Source organism: Pongo pygmaeus, chromosome 2, assembly GCF_028885625.2.
Source record: "Pongo pygmaeus isolate AG05252 chromosome 2, NHGRI_mPonPyg2-v2.0_pri, whole genome shotgun sequence".
NCBI classification, from domain to species: domain Eukaryota; kingdom Metazoa; phylum Chordata; class Mammalia; order Primates; family Hominidae; genus Pongo; species Pongo pygmaeus.
Genome location: NC_085930.1, coordinates 114,583,656 through 114,599,613, shown reverse-complemented (window position 1 = coordinate 114,599,613; position 15,958 = coordinate 114,583,656). Strand labels below are relative to the sequence as shown.

General features: G+C 46.8%; 1 protein-coding gene across 11 annotated transcripts in view; it reads left to right on the top strand.

Moving 5' to 3' along the window:
- TTC21A (tetratricopeptide repeat domain 21A) overlaps positions 1-15,958 on the top strand; it is a 31,438-nt gene that overhangs the window by 332 nt on the left and 15,148 nt on the right. For 7 of the 11 annotated variants that reach the window (XM_063662017.1, XM_063662016.1, XM_063662015.1 and 4 more), the window contains exons 2-9: positions 1,088-1,217; positions 2,027-2,137; positions 2,817-2,983; positions 4,418-4,540; positions 6,540-6,697; positions 10,034-10,118; positions 11,895-11,993; positions 12,988-13,180. In XM_063662017.1, coding sequence (XP_063518087.1) covers positions 1,088-1,217; positions 2,027-2,137; positions 2,817-2,983; positions 4,418-4,540; positions 6,540-6,697; positions 10,034-10,118; positions 11,895-11,993; positions 12,988-13,180 — 1,066 coding nt within the window. Of the gene's footprint in view, positions 1-978; positions 1,218-2,026; positions 2,138-2,816; positions 2,984-4,417; positions 4,541-6,539; positions 6,698-10,033; positions 10,119-11,894; positions 11,994-12,987; positions 13,181-15,958 lie in introns of all 11 variants that reach the window. The other 4 variants (XM_054483486.2, XM_054483485.2, XM_054483484.2 and 1 more) reach the window with 3 other exon arrangements.

Here is a 15,958-nt window from a genome sequence, read left to right as displayed (position 1 = left end):
TTGCCCCACTCTCCCTGGCAAGGGCGTCTTCTCCGGTGGCTTCTGCGCACCCTGAGCCCCAAATTAGCATCCCCGGTTCTTGATCTACCCCAAACCAGCGCATCCCATCACTATCATTATCACTTCTTGTCATCATCCCTTCTTCTTCCACCCAGCTCACTCTCGCCTGCACCTCCCACCCCAGTTGATGGGTTCACCATTTAATCTCCTAGCCTTGACTCATACCTCTTCCCTATACTCATCTTCTAATCCTGTCTACAAGAAATGCCAGCTTCTTGATGTCTCCTGTGTTTTCTTTTTATCTTTTTATCTTCTAGCCCAGAACCAGCACCATCTCTCCCCCTGAGCGCCTGCAACAGCCTCCCTCCCATCTGGTTTCTCTGCTCTGGCTCTCTTCAGCATTAGTAGTCCCTGCTGCCACCACGGCACACACCCCCCACATGCAAAAGCAGCCAGAGTGGTTGTTGCAAAAATGTACATCTGAAAACATCCCTCGCCTTAAAACCATTCTGCTTTCTGCTACCCTTAGGATGGTGTCTGGGCTCTTTCATATGGCCCATGAGGATGTTTACAGTCCAACCACATCTGTTCCCAACCTAGCACCCACAAACCTTAGGGGAAGTGAAACTTAGCTTTAAAATCTCAGCCCCTTTGTCAAGCTGTAGTTTCCATGGGCTTAAGCTTCCTTAGATGTGAAAGATACTGAGAGGACCATGCACAGGATAGTGGATATGAAGCCCACAATAACTTGTAACTACAATTGGTATAATTTTTCTTATTATTTGTCCTCATTTTTCCACCCTTGTTCCCTTCCTAAGACAAAGCCTCGGTTGAATTCCCCATCATAGTTGAACCAGAATCTGTTGGTCAAACAAACATCTCCAAACTCTTTCCTGGGAAAACTGTATGGAGCTGCTCCCAGGGCTGTTAGAGGACAGGATGAGGCCTGAATGTTTCCTCTTTCTCTTCCCTTTGCAGAACTGAGGAGGAGCAGGGGATAGGGAAGGGAGCAGGTCTCATCCCATCTGGGACAGAACAGAGACAGAGAAGGGACTGGGCTATTGCAGCTATGTCTTCCTTCATACAGGCTGAGATCATTTACTATAGCCAGGAAAAGTACTTCCACCATGTGCAGCAGGCTGCAGCTGTGGGCCTGGAAAAATTCAGCAATGACCCTGTGTTGAAGTTCTTTAAAGCCTATGGAGTCCTCAAAGAAGGTAAGGACTTGGCAGTGTTGGTCTTGTGACCCCAGGCACTAGCCCGGCCCTAACACTCTGGCTCCACCTGGATGCCTCCTTCTGTCCTAGTTATGGTCCCATAAAAACAGTTTCACACTCAGTGGCTGGATTCCCACGGGAATCCACAGAGGTCTACGTAATCCATATCTAGTTGACTTTTGGGACCTCAGAGCGCTCACTATCCCTGCTCTGCACCTCGGGTTCCCTCTCTGTAAAATGAGTGGTTGGAGAGATAGCTGCATGATTCTTGAAGTAATTCCAGGCCTGGAAGCTGAGAACTGGTAATGCAAGCAAAAGAGGAGGAAGAGGCAGGTGTGAGGACAGGTGGGTATGGTACAGGTACAGGGAGAGGAGTGGGACCCATGCAGGTGCAGATGGGCTGACATTCAGAAGGTAGTCCTGGGCTGAGGACTGGCCGAATAGCCCATGGCCAATGTCTGAGGACATGGAGGGATAAATGTAATCATTAGCTCTTGAGCAGTAGCTGGGAATGCCCTGCCTGAGGTCCTTCTTCAGAACTTACGCAGCTAATAATTGCAGCCTCACACATATCCCCACAAGTACTCACAGGTACACATTTCCAGTCCAAGATTTCCAGCCCCTAACAGCCTGGACCATGTTACCAGCAACTCTTTCAAAGAGCCCCAGTCTTCAGGGAACTTGGGTCACTGGGGACCTTTCAGACCAGTTAGTCCAGCAGGTAGTGCTGAGCTGTTGGGTCAGCTACAGAGTCTCATGTCCTCTAGTCCTGGAGCTTGAGAGTATAACTATGTGGACTGTCTTTGCAGAGCACATCCAGGATGCCATCAGTGACCTGGAAAGCATCAGGCATCACCCAGACGTGTCCCTGTGCTCCACCATGGCCCTCATTTATGCTCACAAAAGATGTGAAATCATTGGTGAGTGCCACCATGCTCAACCAGGCCTGGCCCACCAGGGGAAAGAAAGCCCTGCCCCAGAGATACACAGCCCCTCAAGGGCTGCCAAAGGAGGTATGTGCCCTGGTGGCTGTGCAGATGCTGTTAACCAGTGAGAAGTGGCTGCTGCTCCTCTCCCCCTGGAGGCCTGGGCCCAAGTGAGTGGAAGCAGGCAGAGCCCATGACAGTGGGAGGGGCCCGTGCTCCAGATCCCAAGAGTTGGGGAAACATCCTTCTTCTTTGCCAAGATCTTGTCAGAAAAACCAAGCCAATATATATAATTCTACCCCTAATCTCCACATTTCTAGAGTCAGGGAGAGGGTCCAAGAGAGACTACAGACTACTATTTCCCTACTCACAATAAGTTGTGGGCCTGAGGCTAAGGATTTTGGTTTGGTCTGCCTGCTCAGCACACTGCTGGGCACAGAGAAGAGAAGATAGTCTCAGACAGCACACCTGAGTCCAGGCCGGGGCATCTCAAGGGCAGGTACTGCTGGTTTCCAGGCCTTGGGCTGCATGTGGTGTGCTGCATATGTTGAAGGAAATCCACAGTGTCTGAGGGAGACCCCGAGGTAGTTCCCTGGGCCCTCGGTGGCCCATGCAGAACCAGGCAGACTTCCACATCCTAACTCTCCCTCTTCCTTCGCTCTTGGATTTACAGACCGAGAAGCAATTCAGGAGCTTGAGTACAGCCTGAAGGAAATACGCAAGACAGTCAGTGGAACTGCACTGTACTATGCTGGCCTCTTCCTCTGGCTCATAGGCCGCCATGACAAGGCCAAAGAGTACATTGACCGCATGCTGAAGATCTCTAGAAGCTTCAGAGAGGTACTCACCACACCATGGGGAGAACAGGCGAAGAAAGCAGCATCCAAACACATAATAGCAGGGTGGCCCTCATTCCCACAAAGGGCCCTGAAACTGGGGGAGAGCCACACCCAGGCTGACAAAACACCGGGTCTCACAGTTGCCGCAGGCATGTTGTCTCTGGGCTTAGCAGAGGTTACACATTGGCATTTGTACACAGAGTCTGATCTTTAGATAGATTTTCTATGGCTTGCACCATATTCTTAAGAAATTTTTTTTTTGAGACCTCACTGCAGCCTCAACCTCCTAGGCACAAGTAATCCACCTCAGCCCCCCAAGTAGCTGGGACCATAGGTGTGTGCCAGCACGCCCAGCTAGTTTTTACATTTTTTGTAGAGACTGGGTCTTGCCATGTTGCCCAGGCTGGTCCAGACTTACTGGTTCTTTTGAAGACCCAGATGAGCTGGCCACACTGGGCCATTCCCTCCCTGTAGTGCTCTGCTGGAACTGAATGGTGGCTCATGCAGTGCAGCCCATATACTGTATATCTGCACTAATATGGAATTTGAAGCCTCAGTCTAGACCATGCCTTCTCAGCAGGGCTGACACCAATTTTCAAGGGTGTAGACATGGTCCCTGGGGGAGGGGGTGAAAAAAACTTACTCTTTATGTATAAAACACAGATGTATATACAGTACACAATACACAGATATGGTATATCTGAGGCATTAACATTTCTTGGAAGGGGAGGGATTGATTAGAAAACAGTATCTAAAGAGACTCCTTAGGATAGATAACAGAAAAAGAGAAATAGAGCTACAATAGAGAAATACTGATCTAGGCCATCAAGAGGGGTGCTTTAGGGCAGGGCTCTTCTAAGTCTGCTTCCCAGGCCTGGCCCTCCCCATCTGCCTGGAGAGGCTGGGTGAAGGCTAACATGGAACCAGCGAGGTCCACGAGCTCAGAATGGCTCCAGCTCACCCACTCAGAGGGCATTCCTTGGCTTCCTATGCAGGGCCAGGCCTTGTGCTGGCCTAAGGAGTGGAGAGATCAAGAGTGGCCGTGCGTAGGCCCCCATGTTGGCTCCTGACCCCAGTGTAAACAGGCAATGACAGGATAGGTGAGTGAGCCTCAGTAAGGGTCATGGAGAGCTGTAGGGGTACAGGGAGGGAGGTCTCCTAAGCAGGGGCCTCTGAGGCTGAGTTGTAAGTAGTGGTAATGGACATCAGGTGAAGGGGTTTGGTTGGGAGTGGGAGGGGTGCTGTCCAGGGCATTTCCAGACAAAGCAACAATGGGAGTCCTGGCCGTGAGAGAGAGCTGGCTGCCCTGGGATCTGCACGGGGCTGTGCCTGGCAGGGCCTCAGGGTTTTGGGTGGCAAAGTGTGGATCATGTGCAAGCTGGGTTGAGGCTGTGCAGGACCAAGGACTTCATCTTTCATCTTGTTCTCATCCCAGGCCTATGTGCTCAGAGGCTGGGTGGACCTCACCTCAGACAAGCCCCACACTGCGAAGAAAGCCATTGAGTACCTGGAACAAGGAATTCAGGACACCAAAGATGTGCTGGGGATGATGGGAAAGGTGGGCAGTGGAAAAGGGAGAGGTGGAAGTATTCCTGGCCAGGCCACTGGAACCAGAGACCCACCAGGTACCCCCAGGCCAAACCCTCAGTCTCCAGATGCCTCATCTCGTAGATAAAGAGCAGAGGCCCAGAGAGGTTCAGCAACCAACCCAGGGTTACACAGCAGTCCAAGGTCCACTCTGCTTCTCAGATTTCTTCCTGCTTGATCTGAGTTTCTGTTTCATTTGCATGGGGGTCTTCTCAGGGTCACTTTCTTAAGGTCTGTCCTTCCTTGACCCTCTCAGGCTTTCTCTCTGCCTCTGTGTTAGTTTCACTCAGTGCCCTTCTCCCTTTCTTCTTTTATTTTGACCTTCCCATTTCACCTCTTTCTACCTGTTAAATTCATTTAGTGTGCCGTAAGAGAAGGGAGGTATATATTTTATATGTTCTGTATTTTCTGATCTTAAGTTTCTTTTTTCTCTTGTGAACCTCATGGAATTAATCTTTGAGAGAAAACATGTCCTCGTATTTTCTTCTGTTTGTGTATATTTTTATTATAAAAGAATACGTACTTATTTAAGAAAACAGAAGCCTAAAAAAAGTCAACAGATGAATTAAAATGGCAGGCTTAGTCTTACCGCTCCAAGACAAATATTAGTATTTTAGGGCAATGTCTTCTAGACTTCTTTCTATACTTGGGTCCAGGGTGTGTATTAGGTTGGTTTTCTGGCTGGCAGAAAGCAAGGGAGATTATTGTGAGCCAGCTTATCACAGAGCATCCTTGGGGCCAGCACCTGTGGAAAGAGAAGGCAGGCTGTGAATAGTCACAGCAAAGGCCACAGCCAACTCTTTGGGGAACTCTGGAGCCGGGATGCCCCTTCAGTGAGCTCCCCATTAGTGCCTTGACACTGGAGGTGGGCTGCCCCAGGGACAGGTGTGACCTGGGACAAAGCAGCTCCCTTCAACCATGGGTGATCCCTGGAGGGAGACTCCATGGAGAGCCATCAGCCACCAACTCTCCTGGATGGTAGGGGGGTGGGTCACACACAGCAGTCACTGTGGGGTGGGAGACAGTGTTGGTCTACAATATAGCTTTCACCCTAGGGCATATTGTCATTTAGTTTGTTTTTCTTCATGTAATATTTTCTTTGTGTAATATTCAAAATGTCAGTTTGAACATGGATGTAAAGCTAGTCTTCTACTGTATGAGCATAATGTAATTTACCAACCCAGTCCCCTATTGTTTGGATATTGAGATTGTTTCCGGTTATGCACTTAAAGTGCTTCAATGAACACATTTATACATAAATCTTCATTATACAGAATAATCCTCTTGTTTTTAATGACAAGTCTCTTAATGGGGGTTACTGTAGGTCTAAGGGAAGCTGTCCTTTCAGAGTCCAATTTCAAGTCTTTTAGAAGCATTGCCCCCTGGCCCTTAGGGCACCTGTGTCATGACTCTTTGAGGAGAACCTGGTGGCTGGTGTTGGCCTGCAGAGGCCATGACCACAGCCCAATAGGCCTTGACGGAACAACAACAAAAAAAAACTCCACAACCTTGCTATAGAAGTAGTTGCCAGAAAACCCTAACTGACTCAGAATTGCTAAACTGGGCCTTGGCGAGCAATTTCAGTGATGAAATACAGAAAAGTGAATGGGAAATGAATGGAAAATTTATGGAACTGGAAAGCACCCAGTGACCTCACCTCTCCCCTTCAGGGTGACCTCACATGGCCTTACCCTATCTCAGGCCTGCTAAGTTTTCCAAGCTTGAGGCTTAGCTGTCTCCCCAAAGTCCCTGCTCATCCTGTCCGAGAAGCCAAGACTGTTGTAAACCTGGATATGTCACTCCTTCTCCCGGGTACTTTGAGGGGCTACTGGCCCAGCTGAGAGGACCCACAGTGCCCATGTGTCAGGTTCTGTTCCTGTTTCCATGGAGACACTGAGACAACCCCTCTCCAACAAACTCCCTTCATGGGCACTCCCTTCATGTAGGCTCTTCTGTCCGGCTCCCAACAGGCAATGTACTTCATGATGCAGCAGAACTACTCAGAGGCCCTGGAGGTGGTGAACCAGATCACTGTGACTTCAGGGAGCTTCCTGCCAGCCCTCGTCCTGAAGATGCGGCTGTTCTTAGCTCGGCAGGACTGGGAGCAGACAGTAGAAATGGGACACAGGTAAGCTACTGCACAAATGGGCAGCTTCCTTTCTTTCCAAGTCAAGAGTGCTAACACGTATTTACCATCTTATAAGCTGGGGAGGCAGGAGAACAAGACAGAAAGGTAAATATCGCCCATAGAGGAACTGGGAATTGTGCTATGGCCAAGTTGGGATGAGGAAGAGAGCAGGGATGGGTGCAAGCAAACGAAATACACATGATAACGTGAGGCTAGGAGCTGTGGCCTATGGTGGCCAAATCAAGAAACAGAGGGTAAAGGCTTATTGTTTAGAAGAGACAGGGAAGGACATCAAAAGAACTAAAGCAAGAGTTACAGGGTAGAAAGCAGTTGCTATGAAAACTGGCAGGAGAATGAGACTAGAATATATTGCATTATTAAGTTTTTTTTTAAAACTATGAGTATAGTATACCTTAATAAAAACTTTAGGGGAAAAAAGTCACTGGTGACTTTGAGAGAAGTGTTTTAGCAGCAGGCTGGGTACATAAACCAGAGAGCAGATTTCAGGAGTTATTGGGCATGTAGAAACCAGACACCAAGTGTAGAGTGATCTGGAAGCATTGTGAAGAGAAATGACAACCGCTTTGGGGAGGATATTTGATGCAAGGCTTTTGGGGAACCGGAAAAAAAATTATCTCTTTAAACTCTAATGGGCGCAGTGGCTCATGCCTGTAATCCCAACATTTTGGGAGGCCGAGGCAGGAGGATTGCTTGAGCCCAGAAGTTCAAGACCAGCCTCGGCAACATAGTGAGACCTTGTCTCTAAAGAAAATAATAAATAAAATCAGCTGGGCATGGTGGTGTGCACCTGAAGTCCCAGCTACTAAGGAGGCTAAAGCAGGAGAACCACTTGAGCTCAGGAAGGTTGAAGCTGCAGTGAGCTGTGATTGTGTCACTGTGCTCCAGCCTGGGCAACAGAATGAACCCTGTCTCAAAAAAATAGATAAATAAAATAAAATAAAAATAAACTCTAACACTTTATTTTTATCACAATCATTCTAAAATGTGTCATCTTCACTTTTTTCCCAGAAGGAGTTAATGGCCCATGAGTTATCACTATGACTTGTAACTGAATTATAGGGAAATATATAGCACAGGTCTAAAAAAAAAAGCATATAATCAAACCTCTTCCTTCCCTAGGGAAGAATCCTAATTCCTCCGCTGATGACTGGAACTTGAATCTTATAGAGAGGTGCTGGTAGCAAATCAAACATATCTCTACCCTGCCCAGCCCACAGGCGCCACACATGTAATGCCTGTGTGCACCTCAGCTTCTCTCTCTCACAGCGTAAACCTGGCCTTGGTAGGAGCTTGCTTTGGAGGCTAGGCCTCAGGCCAGCAACTCACCTGGAAGCACCTGGCTGAAGCTATATGTGGGTGTTTGTGGCCTCCCTGGCCCTGGCCCTGCTGTGCCCATGTGCAGGGAGACAGTGTTTGGGGCCAACAGATTGAATCCAGTGCCCCAGCGTGTTCCCTCATGGAAGCTTTCCCAGTTAGTGGGATTCATAGAATTCCCTCACTGATTTTTAAAACTCTGCTCTATAAAGATGTGTTTCTGTTTTCATCCCTAATATATTTTTTCTTTCTTACTTTTCTTCATTAATATTAAAAGTTTGCCTCTCTTATTAGTCTTTTTAAAGAACCAGCTTTGAGTTTTGTAGCTTCTTTCTATTATATTCTAATAAAATAGAAATTTTGATTATAAATTCTATATTATATTCTTTGTGTATTCTAATTTATTAATTTCTGCCCCCCACTTTTTGGGGGGGGAATGTCTTGCTTTGTTGCCTAGGCTGGAGTGAAGTGGCATAATCATAGTTCACTGCAGCCTCGAACCCCTGGGCTCAAGTGATCCTCCCACCTCAGCCTCTTGAGAAGCTAGGACTACAGGCAAGCACCACCATACCCAGCTATTTTTTTTATAAGCTATTTTTTTTTATGTTGCCCAAGCAGGTGTCAAACTCCTGGGCTCAAATGATCTTCTTGCCTCGGCTTCCAAAAGTGCTGGGGTTATGGGTATGAGCCACCATACTCAGCCTAATTTCTGTTCTTAACTTTTTTATTTCCTACCAACTGCTTTCTTCCAAGGTATTTTGCTATTGTATTCTAACTTTTTAAAATTTTTAGTTTTTAGTTTTATTTTTTAATTTTTAATTGATAGAGATGGAATCTCACTGTGTTGCCAGGCTGGTCTTGAACTCCTGGCCTTAAGCAATCCTCCCACCTCAGCATCACAAAATGCTAGGATTACAGGTGTAAGCTACCGTGCCTGGCCTGTTTTCTGACTCTTGAGTTGGATGCCTGTCTCAACCATTCTCAATTTTACTTTGGAATATAAGCATTGAAGTCTGTGGGTGTCCCTCGAGGTACCATTTTTGCACAGTCTACACATTTGGATATGTAATATTTTTCCATATCATTTGGCGCCAAGAATTTTCTAATATCTGTTTGATTATTCTTTGGTCTATAAGTTATTTCAAAGTATGTTGCAGTTTTTGTTAATTCTCACATGTATGAGGTTTACAGTGCTTTCAGAAGTATCAGAAATGGTTAGAACTTTTTCAGTGCTGATTGTGCCTAATCATGTCGGAGTTTAGTATGTGAATTAGACTAACATGCTATTAAGCAGAAAGTCATTCCCTGACAGGCTGAAAAATGGGAAAGAATCTTTCTATAAAGAAATAGAATATTGAAAACCTCATAGTATGGTCAGAAGCTATAGCTTCACAATGGTACAAAATTGAAACCCAGGTTCCTTTTCCATCTTGCAGTGACTGCCCCCCAAGTGCCTTTCTGGCCACCTCCAGTCTCTGGCACCATGGTTATGTCTGGTTGGTTGGGTTATGAATAAGTTTCTCTGGCAAAGATACCCTCAGATACACAACTTAAATAACAAAAAAGTTATTTCTCCTCCAGGTAAAGTTGGTGGTGGCTCAGGGCTGGGTTGACAGCTTAACTCTGGGGAGTCCCAGGCCCCTCTGTCTTGTTGCTCTGCTATTCCTAGGATAATGCTCACGTGGTCCACATTCCAGAGGGTAGGCAGGAGGAAAGGGCGGAAAGGGAAGGCATGCTGGTAGGGCACAACTGGACAGCACACCCCTCACTTGCACTTCTATCCTGTAGGTCAGACCTTTGTCACACGGCCAAATATAAGCTGCAAAGAGAGGCTGGGAAATGTCTTTATTCTGAGCAGCTTGTGCCTGGCTAATTCGGGAGTTCTATTATTAAAAGAAGAGGGGAGAATAGATATTCAAAGACAATCAGAAGTTGCCAACACACCATCCCAGCCTTGCCTATCGATACTCTCAATTCATGTGCCTCCTCTTCTTCCTTCAGAATCCTAGAAAAAGATGAGAGCAATATTGATGCCTGCCAAATTCTAACTGTGCATGAGCTTGCAAGAGAAGGAAACATGACCACAGTAAGTTCTTTGAAGACTCAGAAGGTGATCCTTGAAACAGAGTCAAGGAGGAACCCTTCATAACCTGTGCACCTGACCCAAAGCCCTTGTAGGGAGCCCCTGGATCTCAGCTTCCTCTTTCCTACCCCACCCCTATACTCGCTGCCAAGGAGGCCTGCTCTGGTTTGACTCTTTGGGTTGTGTAGCTTGGGAGTAAGGCAGCATCAGGCAGTGAGATTGATGCTAGGCTCTGCCATGTGCTATCTGTGGAAGCCTGGGCAGGTGTCCCCACCTGGATAAGCCTCAGGCTTCCTGTTTGTAAAATAGACAGAATTCCACACAGGACTAAATGTGATAAGAAGTGGGAGAATTTGGAACAGTCCCTGAAACACTACAGTAATTCCATCAATGTTAACTGATAGTAGAAGTCGTGGTAGTATTTCTGAATTCAGGAAATGCCTTTTTTTTTAGGGGATAGTTGGAACTGCTCAGGCATTGGCCAGGTAATACTGGGCCCCAAACATGCTCGTAAGTCTTGTAGTTTTCCAAAGAAACCAAAAATAGCCCTCAAATGCAGTCAGAAACACCTAGAATTCTTAGTGAAACCTCAATACCCAGACAGGTTCTCATTTTCAAAAAGGTTTGTTTTTAGCCAAAGCATTGCCTTTTAGATGAGTGAAATATGTTGCCTCTATGGAGAGCATGGCAAACCAAGAGTCTCTAAGGGGTCATGGTGGGAAGGGGAAGCTTCTGGTTCCTTCTGCACAGCTCTGGGATTGTGGATTTTGTGGGATGGGGTGAGGTAGAGGGGAGAGTCTGTATTTAGGAGAAAAAGGCCCCAGCCCTTTTCATCTCTGGGTAGGAATAAGAGAATAGGACTATCCTCAGCTCCCTGTGACTCTAGATCCCTAAGCAGGCCTTCCTGGGGCCTGGCCTGAAAGTTAATCCCAGGGGCAGACTTAGCATTTGGCTAACTGAGATTTAGCATTAGCACTTAGCTGAGATTTAGCATTAGCCCCTTCTTTACTCCCACTTCAAACCTTGGGACCCGACCCTGGGCTGGCTACCCAGTTCTAATTTTGTTCATACTTACTGAACAGAGTGGACCCACACCATCCTTGGTTTTGCTTTTGGCACTTCTCTGCAGCTGGGAACTAAGAATTCCTTACTCCTGGGTGGGGAGTGGGAAAGAACCTAAGCTTTGGAATCTGTCAGTGACCTAGGTGGCTGGGTGACCTCAGACCAATTGCCTAACGTTTCTGACCTTTCGTGTGTTGGACAGGAAAGTTCGGAAAGTTTGAATAGTTATACTGACTTACATTTGACTCATGTCAAAATGGAGCAGAGGCTTCTGGGCCAGCACAGTTAGTTTGCTGCTGGCCTGGCAGGCTTCACTGTGGACACAGTGAGGGCTAGCTCCTGGCTCTGCCTGGGTGGGTCTGAAAAGGCATCTTGTCTTCACAAACTCAGGAACAGGGCTACTCTGTGGGTTAGCCCTGCTCCATAAGGAGCAGTCAAAAAAAAAAAAAGAAAAAAAAACAAATTCAGGAACAGAGGGGCAGTGCCAGCTGTGGGTGAATAATGTCCCCAGGAGCTCCACTTATAGGCCTTTGAAGTAATTCTGATGCCTGGGCCACTCCAATTCACTTAAATCTGAATTTCCGGGGGCGGGTTGTACCTGGTCATGGGCATTTTTAAATCTCCCAGCTGATGCTACTATGCAGCCAGGGTTGAGAACCATGGCCCAACTCTGACCTTGCACCTTGCATATTGACATTCTCTGTTTTGTCCCTGCAGGCTGCCAATCACGTTAGAAATTTGATTAAGGCACTAGAGACAAGGGAGCCCGAAAATCCAAGCCTCCATCTTAAAAAAATTCTTGTGGTTAGCCGACTGGTAAGAAGGTTCTTTCCTGGTTCTGAAATGGTGCTTCTCCCTGCTTTCCTTAGAGGAGACCTGTGCTCCTCCAGGAAGCTCCTTGAGTGCCTTACCCCTCCCTTCTGGCTCAAACTTGTCCTTTCGGGGTAGTGGCTCATAGCCTGTTGTGCCTACTTTCCTCTGGCTGATAACTGTGACATGTGGGTTCTACATCCTTAGCCTAGGTGCCCCCTCAGAGATGCCATGAAGTTCAGGGAGACGGGGTCTGAAAGTGCTTTTGGAGTGGGCTGTGCCTTATTTGGGGAAAGCGGGTGGTATTGCAGCTGTTATGCAGCAGAGCCACACCCAGCTCTAGCCTCCAGTGCCTAGGTGCCCAGCTCCCATATTCTTTTTTGTGGAAGTGACCTGAGAAGGCTGGCCTGCCTAGGCCTCTCAGACATCAGGGAAGGTTCAACTAGACCAGGTTGCCAACAAATCTGTATCTCTTTCAGACCCTTCAGCCCCAAAGCAAGATTTACTAGAAGTAGTTGCTGTAAGAATGAAGGCAACTCTGGGACCTCAGGAACCAGAACTATGGAGTTGCATAGACACCATCTCTCCCTCTGTGTGTCTGATTCTCTCTGCCTTGTTCTCCACACATGGCAGGGAACATGGCTGATGGCAGCCTTTGGGGCCACTTCTTATTACTGGACACAAAAAGAAGTTCTTTCATTCAGCTTCAATTTTTGAAAAACCTCTTGGTGACTCCTTAGACCAATTACTGTGACCAGACAGGGGATAGGTCCCTCAGAGGACCCTGTGGCTAGAGGCAGGTTCCACAGATGTGGCCAGTGAGAGATTCCTTGGGAGCCAGACAGCAACACAGACCCAGCTTCCTAGACACAGGTTACCTCTTGGGCTCTCCTGGGCCTACCAGCCCTGCCTACCAAAGTGTCCCCCATTTCTGACATGACCTTGCTCATACAGGCTGGACTGACTGGTCTCCCAATTCCCACCTTCCTGTTTCTTGCAGTGCGGGAGTCACCAGGTGATTCTAGGGCTAGTGTGTAGTTTCATCGAGCGCACCTTCGTGGCCACCCCCTCCTATGTCCATGTGGCCACAGAACTGGGCTATCTCTTCATCCTGAAGAACCAAGTGAAAGAGGCCTTGCTGTGGTACTCAGAAGCCATGAAACTGGACAAGGATGGCATGGCTGGTTTGACAGGTATATGCAGGTGTGGCAGGGCTCAGGGATGGGTGTCGGGAGCCAAACCAGGCAGCTTCCATGCGTCCAGAAGAGAGGTGCTGGAAAGCATTCTCCTTGGAGGATATGTGAATTTTGGGGTACGATGTATGATGGGGTATCTTTCTGGGAATCCACAAGTATAGATGTAAGAGGCACAGAAATGCTCGGAGGTATGATCAGAGTCACTCTGATCTCCACCAGACCTCCAATGTCTGTCTACACTGACTGCCCCAGAAGACTGACAGGCTGAACCTTATACTCAGGGGGCGCTGCCTCTTCTCAGGCTGCCCAGGCCAAGGTTGGAGGCAGTTCTACTCACCACCAGTCCCCACATGCAGAGCCTCTAGATTCACCTCTATAGACCCTCCTTCAGGGCTCTGAGCTGAAAAACCACCAAAAAGAGTAGCTCTGAGAATTATATATTTCCCTGTCTGTCCAGGTGACTTTAAAAATCCTTTCTATAAATGTCAAATGAACTTTCTACAGTGACATTTCCATTTTACACATTTTTTAAAGCCCCCTACTCCATGGTCTGTGGTGAATTCTGAAATGGCAGTGTTTGGTTTGGGTTGAGGAAGTTGTATGGTCCAGTGCTTAAGGCAGGCCGACTCTTGCCCTGGCTCTGAGGGGCTGTGTGTTTGGGGCCAAGTCACTTCTCCTTTCTAAACTCCAGGCTCCTCATCTGCATAGCACAGTTATCAGAGTATTTTATCTTGACTTCTGGTTCAACATGTCAGGCTGACCCCCTCAAATCCATGCTTTCCTTCTGTCCCCAAATCCCATGAAAATAATGAGATATCTTTAAAAGGTAATGAGCCAGGCGTGATGGCTCACGCCTGTAATCCCAACACCTTGGGAGGCCGACGTGGGCAGGTCATTTGAGGTCAGGAATTCGAGACCAGCCTGGCCAACATAGTGAAACCCCATCTCTACTAAAAACACACAAAAATTAGCCCGGTGTGGTGGAGGACACCTGTAATCCCAGCTATTCGGGACGCTGAGGCCGGAGAATCACTTGAACCCGGGAGATGGAGGTTGATATGAGCCGAGATGACACCACTGCACTCCAGCCTGGGCCACAGAGTGAGACTCAAAAAAAAAAAGAGTACATAGCAGCGTGGACCAGAAACTTTGAAGAATTTCACATTTCTAGAAGATGGAAGGCAAATGGTGTCAAATACATGGGAATTCCAAGCAGATCTAGAAACCCATAAGCAAACATAGGCAGAGATGGGTTAGCTAAAGAATTTAGTAGACCAGCTTTCACCAAAGGGTTCCAGGAAAAACAAAAACTAAAAAACACGAGCTCAGGGTCACCAGTGGCTGAGTGTGAAAGCATGCCACGGGGCAGTGAGAGCGATAATAGGGGGATTACTGGAACCATGCCCCGGCCAGAGGCTAGAATCCAGGAGGTGTGTATTGGGTGTTGGGGCAGGAGGGAGAGGAGCAGTGCTCTGGATGATTTCCCACTGTAACCAGGGACATGAAGGACAAAAGGACTTGGCTGCTCAGCACAAAAGCAAAATTCCCTAGAATGTTCTTTCACCAGGTTGAGTGCTTCCCTACTTCCTCCTTCAAGGGAGAGAGTCCCAGTGGTTAGCTGGAGGAAAGTCCACTGGTCAGGATGTCTGTCCCACTCTCCCAGTCCAAGCCAAGCTCACTCGTATGTCCTGGAGTCACCATATTTTCTGCCCAGTCTGGCAAAATCAGTGACCTTAACAGTGTGTAAAATGTGCCTAGTTGCTGTCCTTCCTTTATAAATCTGCTAGCAGTCTGAAAGACTGGCCGAGTGGAACATGCAAAGCAGTAGCCCTCTGAGGAGCAGAGTTAAGGCTAGTACAGAAAAGACTTTTCCTCCCAAAACACCTTCAGTGTTTGGAGAGGCTATTATGTCAATAAGTAAAGAACATGCTACTATGAAAAAGGTACAGGAACAAAAAAGAGTTGCCAAAAATAAAAAATATTATTGTAAGGTAAAAAATTTCATAGATGGGCGAAATAGTGGGATGGATATAACTGAAAACTAAAATGGTGATTAGGAAGACAGTCAAGAATAAATATACCAAAGTAGCGAAGAAATACCTGTGCAAGTAGAATAGCTTGCTTCAAACAGATGAGATTTGTCCTTCCAACATCAAAACATACACAAAACCACAGTAATTAAGTCCCTTTGAGGCCAGCACTGACTGGGACAAGCAAATAGATAAATGGGATGTAACAGGCCTTATTTCAAACTGATAGGTTGTTCACTAACTCCTAGTTGGATACCCTGCTATTGATTATGAAAAAGAAAAAAAGGTAAGTTCTCATCTTACACCATACTTAAATTTCAGATGAATTAAGTATTAAACATAAAAATTAAATGAAACGTGGGTTTCCCTGGGGATTCTAAGCCTAACTCCAAACTTGGAAGCTGCAAAGTTTGGCTTTGTGGCTCTACATGGAAAAAAAAATAGAAGCTGCAAAGGAAAATATTTTACCTATTTGACTACATAAAAGCTTAAAATTACTACATGACAAGGTACTGTAAAAATAGTTAAAGGATAAATGGCAAACTAATAGAAAACACTTGCAACAAAGGGTTAATAAAACATAAAGAGAAAAAAAATCACCCCCACCAAAAAAACCAGGCAGGCTGTGAACAGAATATTCACAGTAGAAAGGAAAAGGCTATATTGGAAATATGAACAGGTGTTCATTCTCCCTGATAGTTAAAAAAGGTGTTGAATGAAAACTAGTTACTTTTTGTGTTTCAGA